At 31.3% G+C, this 24,542-nt stretch overlaps 1 protein-coding gene across 2 annotated transcripts in view; it reads left to right on the top strand.

Annotated features, from left to right (window-relative positions):
• The window catches only part of LOC119609416, a 99,039-nt gene that overhangs the window by 25,426 nt on the left and 49,071 nt on the right, over positions 1–24,542 (top strand). Inside the window, exon 2 of one of the 2 annotated variants that reach the window (XM_037964179.1) lies at positions 6,442–6,599. In XM_037964179.1, coding sequence (XP_037820107.1) covers positions 6,516–6,599 — 84 coding nt within the window. In that variant the 5' untranslated portion in view covers positions 6,442–6,515. Of the gene's footprint in view, positions 1–6,441; positions 6,600–24,542 lie in introns of those variants that run through there. The other variant, XM_037964187.1, reaches the window with a different exon arrangement.

Below are 24,542 nucleotides of genomic sequence, written 5' to 3'. Positions count from 1 at the left end.
AGGGCTTGTAAACTTTGTAATCAAACTACAAGTCGCAATTTTGGAGATAATTCAATGAAATTTGGCGTATGATCTTTTATGGTACCGTAGACGAAGTCTATTGAAAATGCTTAACATCGGTCCATTATTTCACCTAGCCTCCATACGACTGGACCCCCCAATAGGGCTTGTAAACCTTGTAATCAAACTACAAGTCGCAATTTTGGAGATAATTCAATGACATTTGGCATATGATCTTTTATGGTACCGTACACAAAGTCTATTGAAAATGGTTAACATCGGTCCATTATTTCACCTAGCCCCCATACAACTGAACCCCCCCAATAGGGCTTGTAAACTTTGTAATCAAACTACAAGTCGCAATTTTGGAGATAATTCAATGACATTTGGCATATGATCTTTTGTGGTACCGTAGACGACGTCTATTGAAAATGGTTAACATCGGTCCATGATTTCACCTAGCCTCCATACGACTGAACCCCCCGAATAGGGCTTTTAAACTTTGTAATCAAACTACAGGTCGCAATTTTGGAGATAATTCAATGAAATTTGGCACATGATCTTTTATGGTACCGTAGACAAAGTCTATTGAAAATGGATAACATCGGTCCATTATTTCACCTAGCCCCCATACAACTGAACCTGCCGAATAGGGCTTTTAAGTTCATAATTATGTTTAATATACTCATATCTCGACAAAAAGCTGCAAAAACCAAGTTCTATACAAGATTTGATGACCCTCACGAATTCCATAATAATAGGTCCTCATATGACCCTAGCCCCTATAAAAAGCCCCCATCAAAATTTCACTTAAATGTCCACAATTTTATTCAACAATAAACGGCTTAAGTATGTATATCTGAGGCAATGTACAATTCAATTTAAATGCTTTATTATGGCAAATAAATCACATTATATTTTTGTCAAAGGTGTAGGGTATTATATGGTCGGCCTCGCCCGACTATAATTTCTTACTTGTTTAGTTTTGTTGGTTTCTAAGGTTTCGACATATCTGAGCATTTACAATATATTTATATGGAACATATATCGTACACAAATCGGGAATTTCTTTATTATTAAAATTTAATAATAAAACAATTTTTTCTTAAGAACAGAATAAAAATGCCTACAACAATATGAAGGCATAATTCCGATAGAAATAAATAATATAAAAATATACACAAATATTTTTATGAAAATTATAAAAAAGACAAAAATTCTTATCGTTCTATCTGTGGTCGCCTATTGTGTCCCCCAAAAAATTCCATGTTGTTTACTCATATTTCTTACTTTGATATTTAATTCGCAGACACGAAAAAGTTATTTTCATTTTGGGTTCAATGAATTCAATACATGAAAGTGGGTACTACTTGACAAAAAAAAATCACATTTTTAACTTTATTTGTATTTGTCGCATAAATATTTTATTCAATTAATATAAAAAGGAAAGAGAACAGAAAATGGTATGTGACTTGAAATAAGTTTAGTCCTTATCATAATGTAAAAATCTTTAAGGTCAATATACTTATCAAAGATTATTTGTAATAAGCAACAAAATGAAATTTTGCGTAGTTTCATGAGTTGTCTAAAAAAATGTTTAACAAAAGAACAACTATTCAAAAATAACTAGTAAGATTGTTATATTCGGCTGTGCCGAATCTCATATACCCATCATCAAACCGTATGCCGTAACAGGAATGCTCCCCCTTTAAATATAAGGGCAATATTTGGAATATGGTTTAAGTCAATTATCTTTTTTGATGGTGGGTATAAAAATAAGTTAGAATGCTATATTCAGATGAGCCGAATCTTAAATACCCTCCACCAGCTTCTTCTTTATTAATGCCAGTTTACTTGGTCAATTATTTGTGTAAATCAAAACTCTAATATTTCAAATGTGTTACAATAGTAAGATTTATTGAACATTACAAACATCATCATTACAGACATCAATTGTAACTTTCAAATAAGATTCTCGCGGATTCCCGTATAATGTTTTATCGTATATTTATCTGTATAATGTCCACTTTAGAAAAAAACAGGTGCTGTTTTTCACCATGATGTGCTAAAAATCAGTCGAATTTTACTACAAACAAGTAAGAAATTATAGTCAGGCGAGGCCGACCATACAATAACCTACACCTGTTACAAAAAAAAAATGTGATTTAGTTTTCATAATAAAGTATTTAAGTTGAATTGTACCTTACCTCAGATATACTTAAGTCATTTATTGTTGAATAAAATTGTGGATATTTAAGTTGAATTTGAAGGGGGCTTTGAATATGGGCCATGGTCAAATGAGACCCTATAATTAAAAAATTCATGAGGGTCATCAAGGCTAGTATAGAACTTGGTTTTGCAGCTTTTTGTCGAGATACGAGTATATTAAACATAATTATGAACTTAAAAGGCCTTTTAGTCCGGTTCAGTTTTATGGGGGCTAGGTGAAATAATGGACCGATGTTAACCATTATTAACAGACTTCGTACAATAAAAGATCGTGTACCAAATTTTATTGAATTATCTTCAAAATTGCGACCGGTAGTTTGATTACAAGGTTTACAAGCGCTATTCGGGGGTTCAGTTGTATGGGGGCTAGGTGAGATAATGGACCGATATTAACCATTTTCAATAGGCTTCGTCCCTGGGACAGTAGAAGATCATGTACCAAATTTCAATGAATTATCTTTAAAATTGCGACCTGTAGTATAGGACCAATCTTATTGTGCGTTACAAACATCAGCACAAACCCAATATACCCTCCCCACTAAAGTGGTGTAGGGTATAAAAATACCAGTCGCTCAACCAAAAAGTACCAGAAAGTCTCATTTTAAAGATTTTCAATCAATCAGGGTGATACCTGCGTGCATAAGAGCAAAAAAATACCAGTCATAGAACGAAATATTACCAAAAATCATTTCCTGCAGATCTATACTAACTTAGGACTCTTACTGCCTTATGCAAAAACAATTATTAAAGTTAACAATGGTTGACTACACACTTTTTCCATATAAAAATAGATTTTAACAGCCAATGTTAACTTAATAAACGTTTTTATATAAGACAGTTATTGTTTAATTTTATGTTTCTAGGTTCATGAAGAGGGAAAAAGTGCTAAAAAGTCCCCTTTTATATGTTCTCGCTTACTTAATAATAATAAAAAAGTAGCTTTTCACTTAATCCGGTCTCTACATACTTAATTTCATGTTTCTAGCCAATAACAACACTTCATTCATAATTGTTTCTTTGCTTTATTTTTATAAACAGGCAAGTACAATAATAAAATTTACCGTATGGTTAAAAAAATCTAAATTTTTGATGAAGTTTTCAGAGGTAGTCTCAGATTTTTGCTCATATCTTCCTTATTTAAGGATAGACAGAAGGTCAGACGGACATGGCTAAGTCGACTCCGCTAGCTATAAGGATACAGAATAATATCATAGATATCATAATCTGATAGTGAGTTATTTGCGTTTAAGTGATTTTCGGAAGAGGATCGTACATGGGAGTAAAAACCAATTCTGGACCGATCCAAAAATGTTTTTGATGAATATGAATTCTATTAACATAAAACTTCAATTTGTAAAATTTTGTAAAGATATTGACATTCCAACGGAAGTTAAAAGCAATAAATTAATTTTCCGAGAATTAGTAAATTTGTATGGGAGGTATGGAATTGTGAACTGATTTCTCCAACTTTCAACAGAAATCAAGTTTTCGCTGCATTTAGTTAGTTAGTTATTTCTATTTCAACTATATTCCGTACTTGCTATACCCAGTGTACTTTGCTACCCTAAAAGCAATATGTATAAATAAACAAGTAAGAAAGTATAGTGGGGCGTGGCCGACCATATGATACCCTACACCAGTTATGAATATTAAATGTGATTTATTTTTCATAATAAAGCATTTATCTTCAATATTAAGGTGGGTCTAGGACGAATATTTTTGTATGTTACAAACATCAGCACAAATCCAATATACCCTCCCCACTAAAGTGGTGTAGGGTATAAAAACCCACTTAACAATTTTGAAGATTCTAACTACAATAGTTTTCCAGATTCACAATATGTTACATTTGAGAGATGTCAAGCAAATTATTGCAAGTTCGCCTGTTTCTATCTATCGCCAATTTCTATCTATCTATGAAAAATTTGAAGAATATAAGAGTTTCCAAGATACACGAAATTTTGTAATTAAATCATATATGTGGTGCCAAGCCACCCATTGAAAGTCCGCCCGTTATTCTCTAAATGTTCCCATGAATATCAAAGTTCTTCATGTAAAATTTTAAGATTCTAGCTCTAATAGTTTCTCAGTGGGGGCTTCAAGCTCCCCAGATGAAAGCCCGCACTTTTTCCCTAAAACGTTCAGATGAATATTAAAATAATTTGTGCAAAATTTTAAGAATAAAGTTCTATTAGTTTCCCAGATAAACGAAATTTTATATTTAATTCATATGGTAGGTACATAGTTTTCCTTTGAAAGTCCGTCCGTTATACTCTAAATGTTCAGATGAATGTCAAAAGTCTTCAAGTAAAATTTGAAGATTCTAGCTCTAATAGTTTCTTAGATATACGAATTTTTCTATTTAATTCATATGGGGGCTTCTAGCCCCCCTAGATGGAAGTCCGCTTTTTTTCCTCCAAAATGTTCAGATGAATATTTAAGTTCTTCGTGCAAAATTTGAAGAGCTTAGTTCCATTAGTTTCCCAGATAAACGAATTTTTGTATTTAATTAATATGGGAGGTGCCGTTATTCGCACAAAATTTTAAGATTCTAACTGTAATAGTTTTCAAGATAAACGAATTTTTTTTTGATATATATGGAAAGTGCCCCCTAATGCTAGTCCGCCAACTTTTTGTCCTAAATAATCATATTGACACTATAGTGGCTCCGAAAAAATTTGAGGACTCTAACTGTTATATTATCTCAAATATACGCATTTCATATTTTCTTAATATGGGCGTGGCACCCCGCCAACTTGGAATTTCAAAATAAAAAGTAGCCCATTACCTATTCCAGACATGAAGACATACGCTGTGAAAATTTTAAGAATATCGGTTCAGCCGTTTAGTAGTCTATAACGTTCAAACATACAAACAAACACACATTCATTTTTATATATATAGATGGTGGTATGTGAAATCGTGGTCGATAATGTCCATTTTCTTTGGGAAATTTTATCTTCTTATGTTCTTTTTTCTGGGATCTATTGTGCATTTAGCAGTCAGACGGACGGAGATGTCGAGAGGACTCTGAATATTTAAGAGTTTGTATTGTGTTTGTGTGAAAAGTTCGTATTCTAGAGAATACATATTTACAGTCATAAACACCTTAATGTTATTACATCTGAAACAACTTATTTCATTTTATGACAAACCACCGTCAACAGCACTGCATGTTTGTCTTTGATAAAGTTTTATCTTGACTTGTCAGTTTTTTTTTGTGTGCTATACATGTCAAAATGAAATTATTACAAGTGTCAGTTGCAAACGTGTTGCACTTGTTGAGCTGAAATTACTGTTGAGATCCATTAGAAAAAATCAGTCATACGCATACAATGAAAACAGCAAGAACACATATATAAACATTTATTCATACTTCAAGGTAAAACCTGCAGATTCTGGTGACTGTCCCGCACTTGTATTTTTACCAGAGCTACACTTATATACACTTCTCAACCGACTAATTAGCGTAATACTTACATGAATCTTCTAGGGGAAAGTCTATGGATGGTTTACATATTACAATCCCTATTAATTTTCATTAGAAATGGACAATGGAATAGTTACACATTTATCCAAAAGGTATCCATCGATTCCATTATAAAACTGCAGGGATTTGCATGTATGATAGTGTTTGTACATCTTGCAAAATGTTTATGTTGCAAGCACTTGAAATTGATGTTAGAACATTACGAACAGCACGCCATAGTCAGTTAAATGTCAGTGCTAAAACGAAATTCTTGAAAAGTGTTTAAATAAACAACCTTTAAAAACAGTATAGCTTGAGCGTGATACTTATGCACATATAGTTGACTAACATTTCATATCTTACCACAAGTTGCAACACACATTGTTTATGTTTGTTCTTTTTTCGAAAAAGTTGACACATTTTTTAATACAATGAAGTAGTTTGGATAACGTTTAAAAAAATATGGTTTTTCTTACTCCCGCATAGATATCGTGAATAAGAATGGACCAGTTCAAAGCGTTATTGTAAAGTCGACGAAGTACTTTTCATCAATAATAAAGAATATAAATATGAAAGTAAATTTTCAAGCTTTTTTGTTTGTATTCATGGGAAAATTCTTATAAACTTATAAACACGTTTTACGTGTTAAATTTTGTTTTTGGTTTATTTTATATAAATAATTTACATATTTACATACATACTAACATATTTATATTAAAGTTTGTTGTATTTTCTATTTTCAGTTAGTATTTTCTTGGTGACTTTGTGCAACTTTTAAATTAAGATTAAAGACTTAAGCGAAGATTTTTGAAGAAAAATGTTGACGACACATCATTTACCACATCTGCATCATCGTGGCAGTACGGCAGTAGAATTGGATAAAATAACAAATTTAAATACGGTAAGTTAAGACTTATTTTGAAAAAAACTTTAGATTATATAACATTGGCTCAATAATTGAAGTAGTATGTATTTGTTTATTTATTTTATTAAAGATTTTCCAAATTTACACAAATTATCCAGCAACAACACAATTAACCAACAAAAACTTACATTGAAATGTAATGAGTTCTTAAGCTATTCGAACTTATTCACATTTAAACTCATTATTTCAAAATGTCGATGTCATTGGAGGCAAGTATTTACCAAGCTCGCTTACATATAAGAACATAAGTAAGTACTTGAAAATAAGGAATACGATCCTGGGTCTCATGTTCATTAGTACACTTTCGTTGTGAGTACAACACCGCAGCTTAGTTATTTTACTATGAGCATCTCTCCACTTAGTCCTTGCATTCGTATTACGTCTTCCGAATCACTCTTATAGAGTATTTCTGGCAATAATTTCTAACTTTTTTATACCCTCCACCACCATCTGTGGTGATAAAGGGTATATATACATAACTTTGTCATTCCGTGCATAACACCAAGAAATATTCACCTGAGACCTAACCTGGGTCCCTATCAAATTCTGAGCCGATTTAGCTATGTCCGTCTGTCTGTATAAAACACGTACACGATAAAACGAAGCAATATAATTTAACCAAATTCACCCAAAATATTAATTTTCCTAAGTTGTTTGGTATTGCAAATGAGAAAAATCGGTTTACACCGGGAAAAGTTATGAATCAAAATTTCTTGAAAACTATGCATGATAATTTCATGAAAATCACCACACATTCGTTTCTACACAACAGCTTCATCCCTGCTGAAAACTGCCCTAATCGGTCCACAATTTCATATACCTCCCATACAAAAGTACATATTCCCGGAAAATGGGTTTTTTTGTTAAGAACTTCCGTCACAATGTCGATATCTTCACAAAATTTTACAAATTACAATCTTATGTCAATGGAATTCACCCATTTTCTTGATCGGAAATATTACTGTGAAAGTTTTTTTTGGATCGGACCATAATTGGTCATAGCTCCCGAAAAACACTTAAACACGCATAACTCATTACTAAATCAAAATATCCATATATAGTTTTGTACAAGTATTGCTAATATGGACAAAAATATTACTGAGAATTTTTTTCCTATCGGTCCATAACTGGTCATAACTCCTATACAAGGTCCCCTCCCGTAAATCACTTAAACGCACATAACTCATTACTAAATTAAGATATTCATACAAGGTTTGGCACAAGTATTGCTCATATACAGAGATAGGTATTTCCTATCGGTCCATAATTGATCATAGCTCCCATACTTGGTCCCTTTCAGAAAAACACTTAAAGGCACATAACTAATTACCAAATAGTGATACCCATAAAGTATTTGGCATAAATACTATTTTTGTACACATATATGTTATTTTAAAATTTTTTCACGATCGGTCCATCTTTGGTCATATCCAAATATTGATATCCATACATTTAGCAAAAATATTTCTCTTATATACATAAATTACACTATAAAATTGTTTTACGATCGGTCCGTATTTGTTCATAGCTCTCATACTAGGTCCCCTCCAGAAAATCACTTAAATGCACAATAATAATTACCAAATAATGATATAGATACAAAATTTTGAAATTTTGTCTTTACGAAAATCTCTTAAACGCACATTACTCATTACAAAATAAAGCTATTGATACAAAATTTGGCATAAGTATTAGTTTTATATACAAAAATTCTATTTCAAGATTTTTTTCACGATCGGTTCTAACACGAGTGCGATCGGTCCCATACATGTTTCCATTCCGAAAATCACTCAAACACACATTACTTATTACTAAATTACGATATAGATACAAAATATAGCTTTTATGTACAGAAATTTAGCTTAAAGAATTTTTTACGATCGGTCTATTATTGGTCATATCTCCCATACTAGGCCCTTCCCCTAAAAGCGCTTTAACCGTATTTAACTAGTTGCATTATCAATTTGTGTAGAACAAAATTATGCATATGTATTTTGAAAATCCTTAAATATTTCACACATATGCATACATGCAAATTATTAAATATCGCTAAGCGCTATAAAAATATAAAGAAAATGACGTTTGTGATGTTCAATATATCTTGGAATTGTAATAGATTTAAGCTGTTTAAATCTTGGGATTTTTCTATTTAAGACATGAGAAAACTTATTTCTACAAATATTTGGTCAATTAGAAAAGTATTAATATAAAAGTGGCTGGTGGAGGGTATTTAAGATTCGGCTCAGCCGAATATAGCACTCTAACTTGTTTTATATACTCTATTGGATTCATTCATACAAACCAAACTGTAACAAAATTTTTTTATACAAAATCCAATTTATTAAAACCTTATTTTTATTATAAATAAAAATATGTTGTATGTAAAAGTGTGTTTATTTGTATGCAAATTGCCAACAATTCTCGAAGGAAATGTATCAAATATTTTAATAATTCATAAACATAAATTTGATTTATATTGTGTAAAAACTATTAAAGGTACAAAAGCAAACAAGTGGGAAAGAATAGTGAATCGAGCTCAACTTTCATGTTCCCTACAACCATAGTAGAGTAAACTTTTAAAGTAATTTATATTAAAGTTATTTATGTTGAATTTTGTCTCTGTACAGATATTTAAAATCGAAATATGCGAGAGGTTTATTAAAGTCGCAGTGATTTACTTACGAGATCCTTTTACATATGGAGATTGCTTTACTTGGGGCAATGTCGAATTTCGGCGGACCATTTCAATCAGTTTCAATCCAGTACAATCGCATTGTATCCCCTATAGGAATACCATAAAATAGAAGTGTACATAACATAAATTTCAGTTGGAAATAGATATGAAAGAACATATTTTACATTGAATAAGTCTGCAATTCATCTAATTGTGTCTGTCGGAGAATGACAGGCACATTGTAGGTAAAACATCTGCACCTAAGAATACCATATTAAATATACATTTTTGTTTTTTTAAGTACATATATAAAAAAAATATCTTAGAAATCAAAAGTAATTCAATCCATTATGTTAAATTACCAGTAAGCTAAAATTCATAACTTTAAAAAATAAAAAATAATAAAAAACGATTATATATTTTACTTGTTGAGTGTTATGAAAATAGTTACGTGCAAAATTTCCATTTAAACTTAATGGACATTTCGATCGATATTGAATACCGCTACTTGACCCTTGACTTTTTTGTGTTAGTATTTACATATACATATGTACATGAACATTTCCATTAGCTCCATTATATTTATTTATTCTAAAAAATTTATGTAATTCAATATGCTTAGTTGCTTTCCCAAGGATATGAAAGTCATATCCTGTTTTAATAAATGCTCACTTATAGTTATGAAAAACTACTATTTATTTATATAGAAATATTTGAAAAACAAGTGCTTGTATATCTAAGTAAGTAATATTATTGTTTATTTCTGTAAAATGAGCATGGAAATAATAAATGAAATTAGTATTATTATTAAATAAAATATTCATAATGTTAAAATTTACTTATTCAGGAATTCTATAAATTAATTTGAAATTTTAATTACCAATTTTTTAATTATTTGATAATAAATGATTTGTAGTTAACTCAACTGAAGGGTTACATGTACATATATAATGTATACATCGACCAAACTATGAACTAACTTAGCGATCCATGACTCCCCAAACTTATACAAGAAATGTGGTCCACAATTCTATCTCTCTTCAAGCCGACGAAGAACGATGACAGGGTTGCGATTAAGTTTGCACACATTCACATTTCTGACCTTGAACAGTTCTCGCGTTAATTTTTCCAAAAAACAAATCAAAACCTTAAAGCCACAGACTTTTCACAACCCTACACCGCAGCTGAAGTTGCAGAATTCATCAAGAATTTCAAAACATCTAAGGCGATTGGGCACTACAAAATATCCATGCTGATGTTCGAACACCTTAGCGAGGGGAGATTTGGTTCTCAACATGTCGGTGAGCAGCTTCATAAGACCCGATATCAGAAGATAGAGTCGACCCAATTTTAAAAGCTTGTAGGGACGCAGTGTGGGGGCAATCTTCTGGGGCGAAATCTCTCTTGTCAACTGTCTCTAAGGCTCGCTTGAGGCTCTACTCCTACCCAGCCTTACAGCAGCTTGTCACCAACATGGTTTCTGAAAAATGCACAGCATTGACCGCAAATGTCCCTCAAGTATGAAGAAGCCCTGCGAAAGAACAGTATTAGTGGAGTCTTTAGTTATTGAACCTTAGACATAATCTACAGATAAGATCAATGGAAAACACAAGAGGCAAAGTGTATAAATTTCTTGATTTTAAAGATCATGAGCACGCTCACAATTTGATAAGGTCCCAGAATATATATACTTTGTTGGTTCTCTGATGAATATTTCTTGGTGTTACACACGGAATGACAAAGTTATATATACTCTCTATTACCACTGATGGTGGTGGAGGCTATAGAAATTATGATAATGTTTTTTTGATTTTATATGTTCACAATTTTTTTTTTTTTTTTTTTTTTTTTGACTGAGAGTAAATCAAAATTTCGAACGGTTTGCAAGATATGAGCCTGAGAACCTGAATCTATGGTGGCCCATAAAAAAAGTGCATGATTTTGGGCAAAACTAAGAGACACTTTTTTTGGCCTTTTATCACGTAGTGGTGCCCGTATATGTTATATTTCCATGACTTAAAAAATTACACAATGTTATCAAATTCACGAGCTATATGTATTTCAACTTGCCATCTAATTACAACTTGGGAAAAATTACTTTCATGGTTTAAAACAACTCCGAAAAAAAAGCTTTTTATACACATTCTGATGCAATTTTCACGAAAACTATGCAAAAATACATAATTCCATGAAAACCATTACACATTAATTTCTTGATTCCGGTTGAAAATTTGCGGAATCGGTCCAAAATTTCATATACCTCCCATACAAAAGTATATATTCCCGGAAAATCAGTTTATTGTTAATAACTACCGTTAAAATGTTGATATCTTTACAAGATTTTACAAATAAAAATCGTATGTCAAGAGAATTCATTTAGAAAATAATTTCCAGGATCGGTCCTTAATTGGTCATAGCTCCCATACATGGTTCCCTCCCAAAAATCACTTAAACGCACATAACTCATTACGAAATTAAGATATCCATATAAAATTTGGTACAAGTATTGCTCTTGTATACAAAAATATTACTATAATTTTTTTCAGATCGGTCCTTAATTGGTCATAGCTCCCATACATGGTCACCTCCCAAAAATCACTTAAGCGTACATAACTCATTATCAAATTAAGATATCCATATACAATTTGGTACAAATATTGTTCTTATATACGGAAATGTTACTGTGAATTTTTTTCCGATCGGTCCATAATTGGTCATAGCTCCCATACAAGGTCCCCTCACGAAAATCACTTAAACGCTCATTACTCAATACTAAAATAAGATATCCATATAACATTTGGAAGAAGTATTGCTCTTATATATAGAAATATTACCATGAATTTTTTTTGAGTTCGATCTATTATTGATCATAGCTCCCATACAAGGTCCCCTCCCGAAAATCACTTAAACGCGCATAACTCATTACTAAATTAAGATATCCATATAAAATTTGGTACAAGTATTGCTCTTGTCTACAAAAATATTACTATAATTTTTTTCAGATCGGTCCTTAATTGGTCATAGCTCCCATACATGGTCACCTCCCAAAAATCACTTAAGCGTACATAACTCATTATCAAATTAAGATATCCATATACAATTTGGTACAAATATTGTTCTTATATACGGAAATGTTACTGTGAATTTTTTTCCGATCGGTCCATAATTGGTCATAGCTCCCATACATGGTCCCCTTCAGAAAAACACTTAAACGCACATAACTCATTACCAAATAGTGATATCCATATCGAAGTTGGCGAAAATACTATTTTTGTACACAGAAATGGTATTTTAAAATTTGTTCATGATCGGTCCATATTTGGCCATAGCTCTCATACAAGTTTCTCTCCCAAATATTGATATCCATACATTTAGCATAAATATTGCCAAATATTGCCTCCAGAAATTCACTGAAATGCACTTAAATTCATTACCAAATAATCATAAAGATATATTTAGCCAAAATTTTGTCTTTATCTATCATACAAGGTACTCTTACGAAAATCTCTTAAACGCACATTACTCATTACCAACTAAAGCTATTCATACAAAATTTGACACAAATATTAGTTTTGTATACAAAAATTTTATTTCAAGTGTTTTTCACGATCGGTTCATAATATGGGTGCTAGCGAGCCCATACAAGGTTCCCTTCCGAAAATCACTTAAACACACATTACTTATTACTTAATTACGATATAGATACAAATGACTGAAATGTAGATTTTACGTACAGAAATCGGTCTTTAATTGGTTATATCTTCCATAGTCGGTCCTGCCCTGAATATCACATTAACCGTATTTAACTAGTTGCATTATCAATTTGTAGAACAGTATTATATATATTTTGAATTTCCTTAAATCCTTCACACACATGTATACATGCAAATTATTAAATGTAGCTAAAGTATAACTTTGGGCGCCATAAGAATATAAAATAAAATGGCGTTTGTATTGTATTTATGCGAAATCAGTCGATAATTGGTCACAACTCCCATATAAGGACCATTTCCCAAAATTACTTAAATGCACATTGACAATCAAAGTAATTGGAATAAAATTCGACTTAAATGTGTATTCTGTATATGTATATGAATCATTCTACGGAATTTTTTCCCGTTTACTTCTGAAAATCACTTAATACCACTTAATTCGTTATTAAATGATTATATCCGGATAAAATTCGACATGAGTATCTCAGTTCTACATGAGTTCTGTGTATAAATAAATCATTCTATTAAAATGTTTTCGAACTAGCCTCTTAATATACATTTTTCTGGACCTAATCAAAATTTGTTTGACATATGCATAAATGTTAGTACCCTCTGTACGGAAACAAACGTTTTGGCAAGTTTTCTTAAAATTAGATAGTTAAATGCGTTTTAATAAAAAGTAGCTTGCTGGTGGTGGGTATTTAAGATTCGGCATAGCCGAATATAGCACTCTAACATGTTTCAATTCAAGTGGAAACTTTTACATTGTGAAACTGTACTGCCTTATTAACGACACCTTTACGTATACGTGTTAATGATTTATTGATATTACAAATATTAAGTATACGCTTAAATTATAAAAGAACTTGAAAGTAAAAGAAGTAAGAGTGTTATATTCGGCTGTGCCGAATCTCATATACCCACGATCAAACCGTATGCCGTAAAAGGAATGCTCCCCTATAAACACCAGGGTGATATTTGGAATATGGCTTAAGTCAATTATGGACCGAGCTCTTTTGAACTAACAAAATATTAATTTTTAAAACCCAAATATTTTATTTAAATTTTTAAACCGTGAGCGTATGAGTAATTTTCTGAAGAAGACCTTTATATTCGTCAATTATGAACAGATACTCATAGAATTTTGTACATAGATTTCGTTTGTATAGAACTTGTTTATGCAAAATTTCAGCGCTATACTCATACTTTAAAAGGAAAACTCGTATTTTAATAACCAAAACTCTATCTTGAAGGGAACCTTTTATAGGGGCTAGGGTCAGTTATAAATCAGTCCTCATTAAATTCGGAATGAAGAATTATGTTCCTGTACTTCCAATTATCTGAATTTTCTTCATAAAATTTTCTAAAGAGGATCTCATACGTGGGGTATGGTGAATTGTTGACCTATCCTCATAACTTTTTGTAGACAGATTTTGGTTTATATAAAACTTGTTTACATTGAATATCATCACTGTACTCGCATTTTTATGCCAGCAATTAGCGTTCATGTAATTTTATAAAGGGGCTTATATGGGAGTAGGGTGAATTACTGACACATTCCGCGTAAAATTCGGAGCGAATTTCATAACCGTATTTCACAACTCATATTTTTAAGCCAGTAATGATCGATCAAGTAATTTTCTATAGGGTAAATTATGGACCGATCCTCCCTAAAATTGTTGGAGAGATTTTGGCACTCATTGAACTTATGTTATTTGCAGAGGGGACCTTAAATGCGGGAAGGGTCATTTATTGGCCGATACAAAAAAATTGGTACAAAGGTTTCAGCTCGTAAGAAACTTACGTGTGTAGCATTTCATCGCTTTACTCGTATTTTTAAGACAGTAATGAGCGTTGAAGCTATTTCCTGAAGTGGACCCAGTAGGGTCAATTATGGACCTATCCACATAAAAGTTATTAAAACGATTTTGGCTTTTGAAAATGTTTGAAAATTCGTAAAGCGAATTTTGTTTGTAAGAAACTTACTTATACAGAATTTCATCGCTATACTCGCATTTTTGGAACAGTAATGAGTGTTAAAGTCATTTTCTAAAGGGGACCTTATATGGGGGTAGGGTGAATTATGGATCGATCCTCAAAAAATTTGGTAAAAAGATTTTGGCTCACATGAAACTTATTTATGTCGAATTTCATCTCTCTACTTGCATTTTGGGACCAGTAATGAGTGTTAAGGTCATTTTCAGAAAGGGACCTTATATGGGGGGTCAGTATTTTTGGGCCAGTAATGAGTATTAAAGTCATTTTCTGAAGGGGACCTTATATGGTCGGTAGGGTCATTTATGGGCCGATCCTAAAAAAATGGTAGAGAGATTTTGGTTCGTAAGTAACCCACTTATCCCGAATATCGCTATACTTGCATTTTGGGGCCAGTAATGAGTGTTAAAGTCATTTTCAAAAGAGGACCTTATATGGGGGGTAAGGTTAATTATGGACCGATCCTAAAAAAAATTAGTTAAAAGGTTTTGGTTCATAAGAAACTTGCTTATACCGAACTTCATCGCTATACTCGAATTTTTAGGCCAGTAATGAGTGTTAAAGTAATTTTCTATATGGGGGGTAGAGCCATTTATGAGCCGATCCTCAAAAAATTTAGTAGAAAGATTTTGGCTCATATGAAACTTATTTATGTCGAATTTCATCGCTATACTCGTACTTCTAAAGCAGTTATGCCCGTTTAAGCTGTTTTTTTGAGATCAACTTGTATGGGGGCTATCCGAAAAAGTGAACCGATATTACCCATTTTCAATACCAAACAAACCTTAGTAATAAAAAATTTCAACTGTCTAGCTGCTCTCTTGTGGTCCCTATCGTGATTTCAACAGACGTCTCAGAATTTAATAAGGACCCGGAATATATATACTTTTATGGGTCTATGGCCAATATTTCGATGTGTTACAAACGGAATGACAAAATCAATATACCCCCATCTTTTTTGATGGTGGGTATAAAAATATCTAATTTTTTTAAGTTATTTTTTACGATTTTGATCTTAAAGAGGAAGTTTTTTTTTTGTCTTTTATGACAATTTTTCTTTATGACAAGAGCTACAGCTCTGCCTCAGAGAGTAAATCCATATTTCGAACGGTTTGCAAGATATGCCAGATTTATAATAACTTTTTTGCAAAAATTACACCGAGAACAGAAAGTGCATGACTTTAGGTAAAACTGGAAGGCGCAGGTCTTTCTTTCACGTAGTGGTGTCTGTATATGGTTATATTTTTCCATGTTGTACTGTGCTTTTGTTAAATTTGGTAAATTTTACAAAAAAAAAAAATGTACACCGTCCCATTCAATATTCTTGCTGTTGGTGGCTTTTTATTTTTCGTCGGGAACCACCTTCTTTTAGGAACAAAACGCCAACACAATTTTGTAACATTGTAAATAATTTCATGTTCTCTACAGCAATGGGCGTTGAATATGTTGTTGTTCTATTTAATGTGTGTATTTTTTAAATATAAGAGGCCAGTGTAAATGATGCCACTTTTATTTACAATAATTTTTTTTCTTTTTGATAATTTGTGATGCCAAACTTAATGGACTGAAGTACAAAAAGCATGTTGGAATTATAGTAGAGCATGTACGATTACAATGAACCCTATATTACAGGCTGAATTTAGAGCTTTAGGGAGGGTAAAAGCGGTTACGAACTTCACCTTTGGCGAATTATATCACTATTATCGTTTCGATCTATGTATATGGATGGACGGTCAGACTGAAGGACATTATTAAATCATGATTAAACCTGAATCGAATTGGTTACAAACATCATTAGAAACGTCTTATATCCTGATCAATGTTTTAGGGTATTAAAGTGTAGAAAGTGTGAAAAACTAAAGTCTATTTCAATTTGATACAAAAACATTTTAATGCATCATTGATTCTTTATTTCTAAAACCCCAAAGCAATTTTTCTTTTCTTTTAAATTTATACTACTTAAATAAGTGTAGCCCTATTGTGTAGTACTAAACCTAAACAAACAACTAGATAAATTTAATATCCGGTTGAAAACAACAAAAAACATTGTTTATTGCTTAAAAGTATATTAAAGTCTGGGAATAATTCCAGACTTCCTGTTTGAATAAAAAAAAAAATTATAATTAAAAGAAGAAACAATAAATTTTATTTAACAAAATTTTAAGATTTCAAGAAACATAATGGAAAATTTAAATTAAAATATTGTATAGAAAGTTATGAATTTATGAAATATACACACATGTTGTTCTTCTTATCTTTATGTCCTTGTCTATGATAAAATGATTATTTTTTCATTTTTAAAAATAATGTCTTTGTTGAAATATTTTTCAACATTTCATTTAACAAACTTTAAAGATTATAAATTTGGCAAATTGTTTCAAAGCCATTGCTTTTACATAAATAAATATTGTCAATCTTATGCATCATTGAATGTTGGAAATTTGAAAAGGCTTTTCAAAATTAAATCTGACATTTTCTTCTCCAAAGCTCTTTTAAAAATTAATGAATTTTGTATTTTTTTAGTATAAATATCTTAAATACATTATTTGTCCTTTTTAAGTTAAAGGCTGGCTGCTTTTTGTTGGTAAGAGGAAGTAAAAGGAAAATCTTTTTATTATTTTCACTTAAATAGCAATTTTTTGCTTGTGTGCATAAATTATGAATTTCTCGCATTTTTCTAACACACACACACACACACACACTTAACTCCATTGATAAACTTTTCTTTTACGAAATTCATTTATTTTAATGCTGGTTTTATAAATTTTTTAACATACAATAGAAAAGACATCAATACTTTTTTTGTGAGTTTAATTTATGCCAAAACTTCTTCTTTAATATTTTATAATAAGTAAGTACTCATTCATACATAAAAAACAAACTTTTGTATTTATTGCTGTTCGTTAAATTTGTGCATTTGCTGAAAGGTTTTTGCAAAATTCAGCAACTTTTTAAGTTCAAACAAAACACAATGGTGAAGAAATTGAAAATCAGCACATTTAGTTTTCTTTTCATTATTTCTTTTATGAAAAAATGTTGTTATAAAAGTGTTGTTATACTGATAATTCTTTGATTTATTTCCATATTTTACTGTGATCGCCCCACTGTCTCTTATCTCATCTTTAACACTTTTATTATACTATCAATTCTCCATAATGGCTAATTAAATTTCAGACCTTAATTAAATTTACATAAAATACGCAAATAAATTTTGTATTTTTATGTTTTTATTAAAGAACATTCTCACAGAATTCTAGTTTTTTTCTTTGCACTTAAAATTTATTACTATTATTTATTTTATTTCATTCATGTTTTATTTGGTTTTTTTCCTCTTTCGCTCGTAAAATCACCACCTCTAATGATTACCTTGAAGCTGTTTGTGCTGACAGTGTTACAGTTACTTTGCTCTATGGCAGCAGTAGTAATGTTTTATGTTAGAAAAATAATATTTTAATATTCACCATGAAAAAAGATAGGGGGTATATTGTTTTGTCAATCCGTTTGTAACAAATCGAAATATTCGTCATAGACCCATAAAAGTATATATATTCTGGGTCCTTATTAAATTCTAAGACATTCTAGCCATGTCCGTCCGTCTGTCTGTTGAAATCACGATAGGGACTACATGGGAGGAGCTAGACAGCTGAAAATTTGCATAAATATTTTCTACTGCTAGTTAGTTAGTTAATTTGAAAGGGGGATGTACATATATACATCAAATCCGAAGAAATAAACCTAGGCCTCCATCGGGACTGTTGTGCGCTCCTAACCAGTGTCTCAGGTGGGAATCGAAACCACCAACTCCGGTCTACCAGACTAGAACAGTAACCACTAACCTACTGGAGGCCACTCTCTATTGCTAAGACTTATTTGGTATTAAAAATGAGCAATATCCGTCCACTTTTTCGGATAGCCCCCATACAAGTGGACCTCCAAAAACAGCTTTAGTGGGCATAACTCTTTTAGAGGCACGAGTATAGCGATGAAATTCGATATTGCTAAGACTTATTTGGTATTAAAAATGAGCAATATCCGTCCACTTTTTCGGATAGCCCCCATACAAGTGGACCTCCAAAAACAGCTTTAGTGGGCATAACTCTTTTAGAGGCACGAGTATAGCGATGAAATTCGATATAAATAAGTTTCATATGAGCCAAAATCTTTGAGAATCCGTCCACAATTGATCCTACTCCCCATGTAAGATCCCCTTCCGATTATGACTTTAACACTCATTACTGGCCTAAAAATTCGAGTATAGCTATGAAATTCGGAATAAGTAAGTTTCTGATGAGCCAAAACCTCTCTACCAATTTTTTTTTTTAGGATCGGCCTATAAATGACTCTACCCCCATATAAGGTCCTCTTCTAAAAATGACTATAACGCTCATTACTAGCTAAAAAATACGAATATAGCAATCAAATTTGACACAATTAAGTTCCTTGCGAGCCAAAATCTCACTACCAGCTTTTATCCGGATCGGTCCATAGTTGACCCTACCCGCCATATAAGGTCCCCTTCAGAAAATTCTTAAACACTCATTACTGGTTAAAAAATACGAGTATAGCGATAAAATTTGATACAAGTAAGTTCCTCGGGAGCCAAAATCTATTTAACAAATTGTATGTGGATCGATCCATAATTGACCCTACCCCCATATAAGGTTCCCTTCAGAAAATTACTTAAGCGATCAATGCTGGCTTAAAAATACGAGCTATGAAATACGGTTATGAAATTCGACATAAGAAACTTTTATACGAACTTTAACCTTGCTATCGTATTTCATGCAGAATGTGCCTGTAACTCACGCTACCCCCGATATAAGCCCCCTTCAAAAAATTATTTTAACGCTAATTACTGGCATAAAAATGCAAATACAGTGATGATATTCAATGTAAACAAGTTTTATATGAACCGAAATAGGTCTACAAAAAGTTATGTCAATAAGGTCCTCTTCAGAAAATTTGATGAGGAGGATTCAGAAAATTACTAGCACAGCGATGAAATTTGACATAAACAAGTTCTATACAAAACAAAATCTAAGTAAAAAATTTTATAAGTATTCAGAAAATTACTTATATGCTTGTTAAAAATTGAACAAAAATATTTTGTTTTTAAAAATATTTTTTAGTTCAAAAGAGTTCGGTCCATAATTGACTTAAGCCATATTGCAAATATCACCCTGATGTTTATAGGGAAGCATTCCTTTTACGGCATATGGTTTGATGGAGGGTATATAAGATTCGGCACAGCCGAATATAACACTCTCACTTGTTTTTGTCTCGTTCTTGGTTTAAATGGCTTCGCTATGAACCTGCTTAAAGGCATGAACTTTTTACAACACTGCATTAAAAACCAAAAAACGCAGCAATGGAATGAGAATGTTGTAAAATATAAGAAATTCCTTATTTACTAAAGTTATTTGAATATTTCTAGCACAATATTTATATACATATACATATATAGTAAGTGGTATTTTATTTTTCAGCTTTTTATTTGAAGCTATATATTTTATATGCCAAAATAAATACATTCATTCTAAAGTATAGTAAGATACATGTAGTCATTTTATTATCAAAACATTTCTTTTTATATTCATATGGGTATAAGTCTAAATAAAAGGGTTCTTTTTATTTGATGTTTTAATATTCATACAAATTATTCATGATTTTAATCATAAAATAGAATCGAAATTTTTACTTTGAAATGTTATTCTTTTTTATCCTTATTATTCTAATTTGCTCTTAAGATATTAGCACTTAAAAGAACACTTGAGTTTGTGGTTTGAATGATAAATTAGACTTATTTTAAAGAAACATAATAATTTAAATGAAACTTTAGTTTTGTGTAATATTATCACATTTGTACTGCACTTTTAGATATTCAATTGATTAACTTTAATTTGGTTATCCAAACCGAAGGTTTAATGAACTTTATTTGTGTTTTAGATAAACTTAAATTGTATTACATTATATACATATGTGGATGATATTTGGACCATTGGATCAATTAGATTTGTTCGTGACATATCCTTGATGCAGCCAAGCTTGTAATTATTTGGTTAAACTTAAAGTTCCTTAAATCGTCGACTATAGAGAACATACTCACATTGCCTACAACTAAAAAGGATGTTACTACATATTCCTTCCAGTCAAGTGTTTTCTTTAGAGTTACTACAAAAAAGCCATGTAGGGTTATTTCCGAAGACTATGACAGAATTATATGTCTATGGTTCTGCCTAGTTAGAGGGACGCAAGAAAATACTTTTTTCTCAACCCATACCCCTAACGTCCCTACTACTTAAAATTTTGCACAAAGACCAAAACTATAGTTACCATGCTTATAATAAGGGTGGCTTAGTCTAAACCGCGCACTGTTCGTACAATTTGGTCTTTGGTCCTCATAGGTCTACTGGAGGCTCGGAGTATAACACCAAGAGATACTGGTTTTCGATAGAATAAAATAGTGAATAAATTTTAAAATTTTGATAGTATATAACGAAGGCAATTTTTATGCATTACTTGGTAATCAGTGGTCGTCGCCGATCAAATACAAGGGACAGAACAAATTGTGAGACATTTTAATTCTTATGTGAGAATTGAAATGTCTTACAATATTTTCAGTCCCACGGAATGATAAACCTTTATATACATAAATGTTTATCATTCTGTGTGTAGCACCAAGAGATATTCATCTAAGACCCAACACATATTTATATTCTGGGTCCTTGTGAAATTCTGAGTCGATTGAGATATGTCCGTCTGTCTGTCTATGTAAAACACGCTCACGTTAAAGCTAAACAAAGGAAATCAGCCATATTCACCAAAAATATTTACTATTGTCCTAAGTATAGAAAATCAGCAAAATCGGTTATGTAAATAGTTATGAGTCAAAATTTCAGAATACCTCGAATAGAATACGTTTTTTCCCAATTCTTAAATAGTTTTCCCAGAGACTACCGAAGATATTTCGATGAATTTTGTCACACAATATTATTTTTTCCAATATGTTCAAAATCATAACAATTGATCCAAAATTTCCCATAGCCCCCATACAAAGGTATATATTCCTGGAAATTATTTTATCGTTAATAACTTCCTCAAATGTATCGGTATCAATACAAAATTTTGTACATGGAAATATAATATGAACAGAAATCATACTACCAACGTAAATCTGTATCGTTCCACAATTGGTCATAGCTCCCATATAAGGTTCACTTCCGAAAATCACTTGAACGTACATGTTTCATAGGTAAATAAAGCTATTGTGATAAAATTCGACAAAAATATGTTTTGTCTATATATGAATCTCTATACTAAATTTTTTTCGAATCGGTCTATAATTGGTAATAGCTCCCGTATAAGGTCCTCTTCCGAAAATCACTTAAACGCACATTTCATTTCATTGGCAAATAAAGCTATCTTGATAAAATTCGACACATATATGTTTTGTTTTCATAAGAAAAATTCTACTAAATTTTTTCTGGATAGGACCGTAATTGGTCATAGCTCCCATATAAAGTCCACTTCCGAAAATCACTTTAACGCACATATTTCATTAATTAATAAAGCTATTGAGATAAAATTCGACATGATTTTGTTTTGAGTGCATTTAAATCAATTTACGAAATTTTTTCCGGATCGGTCCATAATTAGTTACAACTCCCATATAAGAACCATTACCGAAAACTATTTAAACGCACATTGACAATCAAAGTTATCGAGAAAAAATTCGACATAAATGTGTATTTTGTATATATAAATAAGGGATTTTTTCCGGATCGGTCCATAATTGGTCCAACTTCTGAAAATCACTTTATACCACATAATTCATGAGTATATTCTCTGTATAGATGAATCATTCTGCTTAAATGTTTTCCAATTGGTAGTTTCAAAAATCACTTAAACGAATTTAGTTCATTAAAAATATACACGTTGGAGTAAAAATCGACTATAATATGATTTGTAAATATACAAATCATTTTCTTAATTTTAATATATATTTTTGTGGACCTAATTAAGCTATATAGTATCTTTATTTATATTCCAATATTAGCCATTACATACAGATTATAATCTAAACGTTAAATATGCTGACACAATTGTGTAGGGTATACTTTATGTATAATGTGGTTGCAGTAGGTTAGGTTGTAACCTGGTTGTAGTAAGTATCTAACGAAATTTTTCCTTAACTTAAAAATCTTGATATTTAATATAAAATTATAATTTAAAATGCATAACAAATTTTACCATATTTCTTTTTAAAATACATTATTTAAATTTAAAATATGTGTCAGAAAGTTTCTAAAATTAACTTGAAAACAATTTAATTTGAATTTACAATTCCTTAATACTTGAACACTTTTACACACATTTACACGATTTAACACTCTTATGTACCAGACAAGCTCACATGCTCACAGATAATGAACTTAAAACACTTTAATATAAAATGCCAACGGATAAGGATGTTGATAACAAGGGAAACAGTACATACTGCACAAACATTGTCAGTAAATAATCGTTGTACTCGTACATAGATATTTACACATACATACATTCACTGAAACATTAATATCCATTGTTTAAGCGGCATTTCTACTCAGACTTACAAACAAATACGAAAGGCATTTTTGAAGTCTTTTCAAAAAAAAAAAAAAAAAAACAAGTAAGAGTGTTATATTCGGCTGTGCCGAATCTCATATACCCACCATCAAACCGTATGCCATAAAAGGGTGATATTTGGAATATGGCTTAAGTCAATTATGGACCGAGCTCTTTTGAACTAACAAAATATTAATTTTTAAAAAACATATATTTTATTTCAATTCCTAAACCGTGAGCGTCAATTATGAACCGATACTCATAAAATTTTGTTTAGAACTTGTTTATGCAAAATTTCAGCGCTATACTCGTATTTTAAATAAGGAACACTCGTATTTTATTAACCAAAACTCTTTCTTGAAGGGAATCTTTTGTGAATTACAAACACATTCCTCATGAAATTCGGAGCGAATTTCATAACCGTATTTCATAACTCATATTTTTAAGCCAGCAATGATCCTCTAAGTAATTTTCTGAATGGGACCTTATATGGGCGGTGGAGAGATTTTGGCACGCATTAAACTTATGTGTAGCATTTCATCGCTTTATTCGTACTTTTAAGACAGTAATGAGCGTTTAAGCTATTTCCTGAAGTGGACCCAATAGGGGGAGTAGGGCCAATTAGGTCCATAAATATCCTTTAATAAAAGTTATTAAAAAGATTTTGGCTCGCGAGGAACTTAATTGTGTAAAATTTTATTGCTATATTCGTATTTTTTAGCCAGTAATGAGCGTTAAAGTAATTTTCAGAAGGAGACCCTTTAAGGGGGATAGGGTCATTTATGGGCCGATCTTAAAAAAAAATCGTAGAGCGATTTTGGTTCGTAAAAAACTTACTTATACCGAATTTCACCGCTATACTCGCATTTTTGGACCAGTAATGAGTGTTAAAGTAATTTTCTAAAGGGGACCTTATATGGGGGGTAGGGTCAT

Source organism: Lucilia sericata, unplaced genomic scaffold (genome assembly GCF_015586225.1).
Source record: "Lucilia sericata isolate MDLA Ls3-8-SP2 unplaced genomic scaffold, ASM1558622v1 Contig000023F_arrow, whole genome shotgun sequence".
Classification (NCBI taxonomy): domain Eukaryota; kingdom Metazoa; phylum Arthropoda; class Insecta; order Diptera; family Calliphoridae; genus Lucilia; species Lucilia sericata.
The sequence above is the reverse complement of the archived record's forward strand: the minus strand, read 5'-3'. Positions and strand labels throughout refer to the sequence as shown.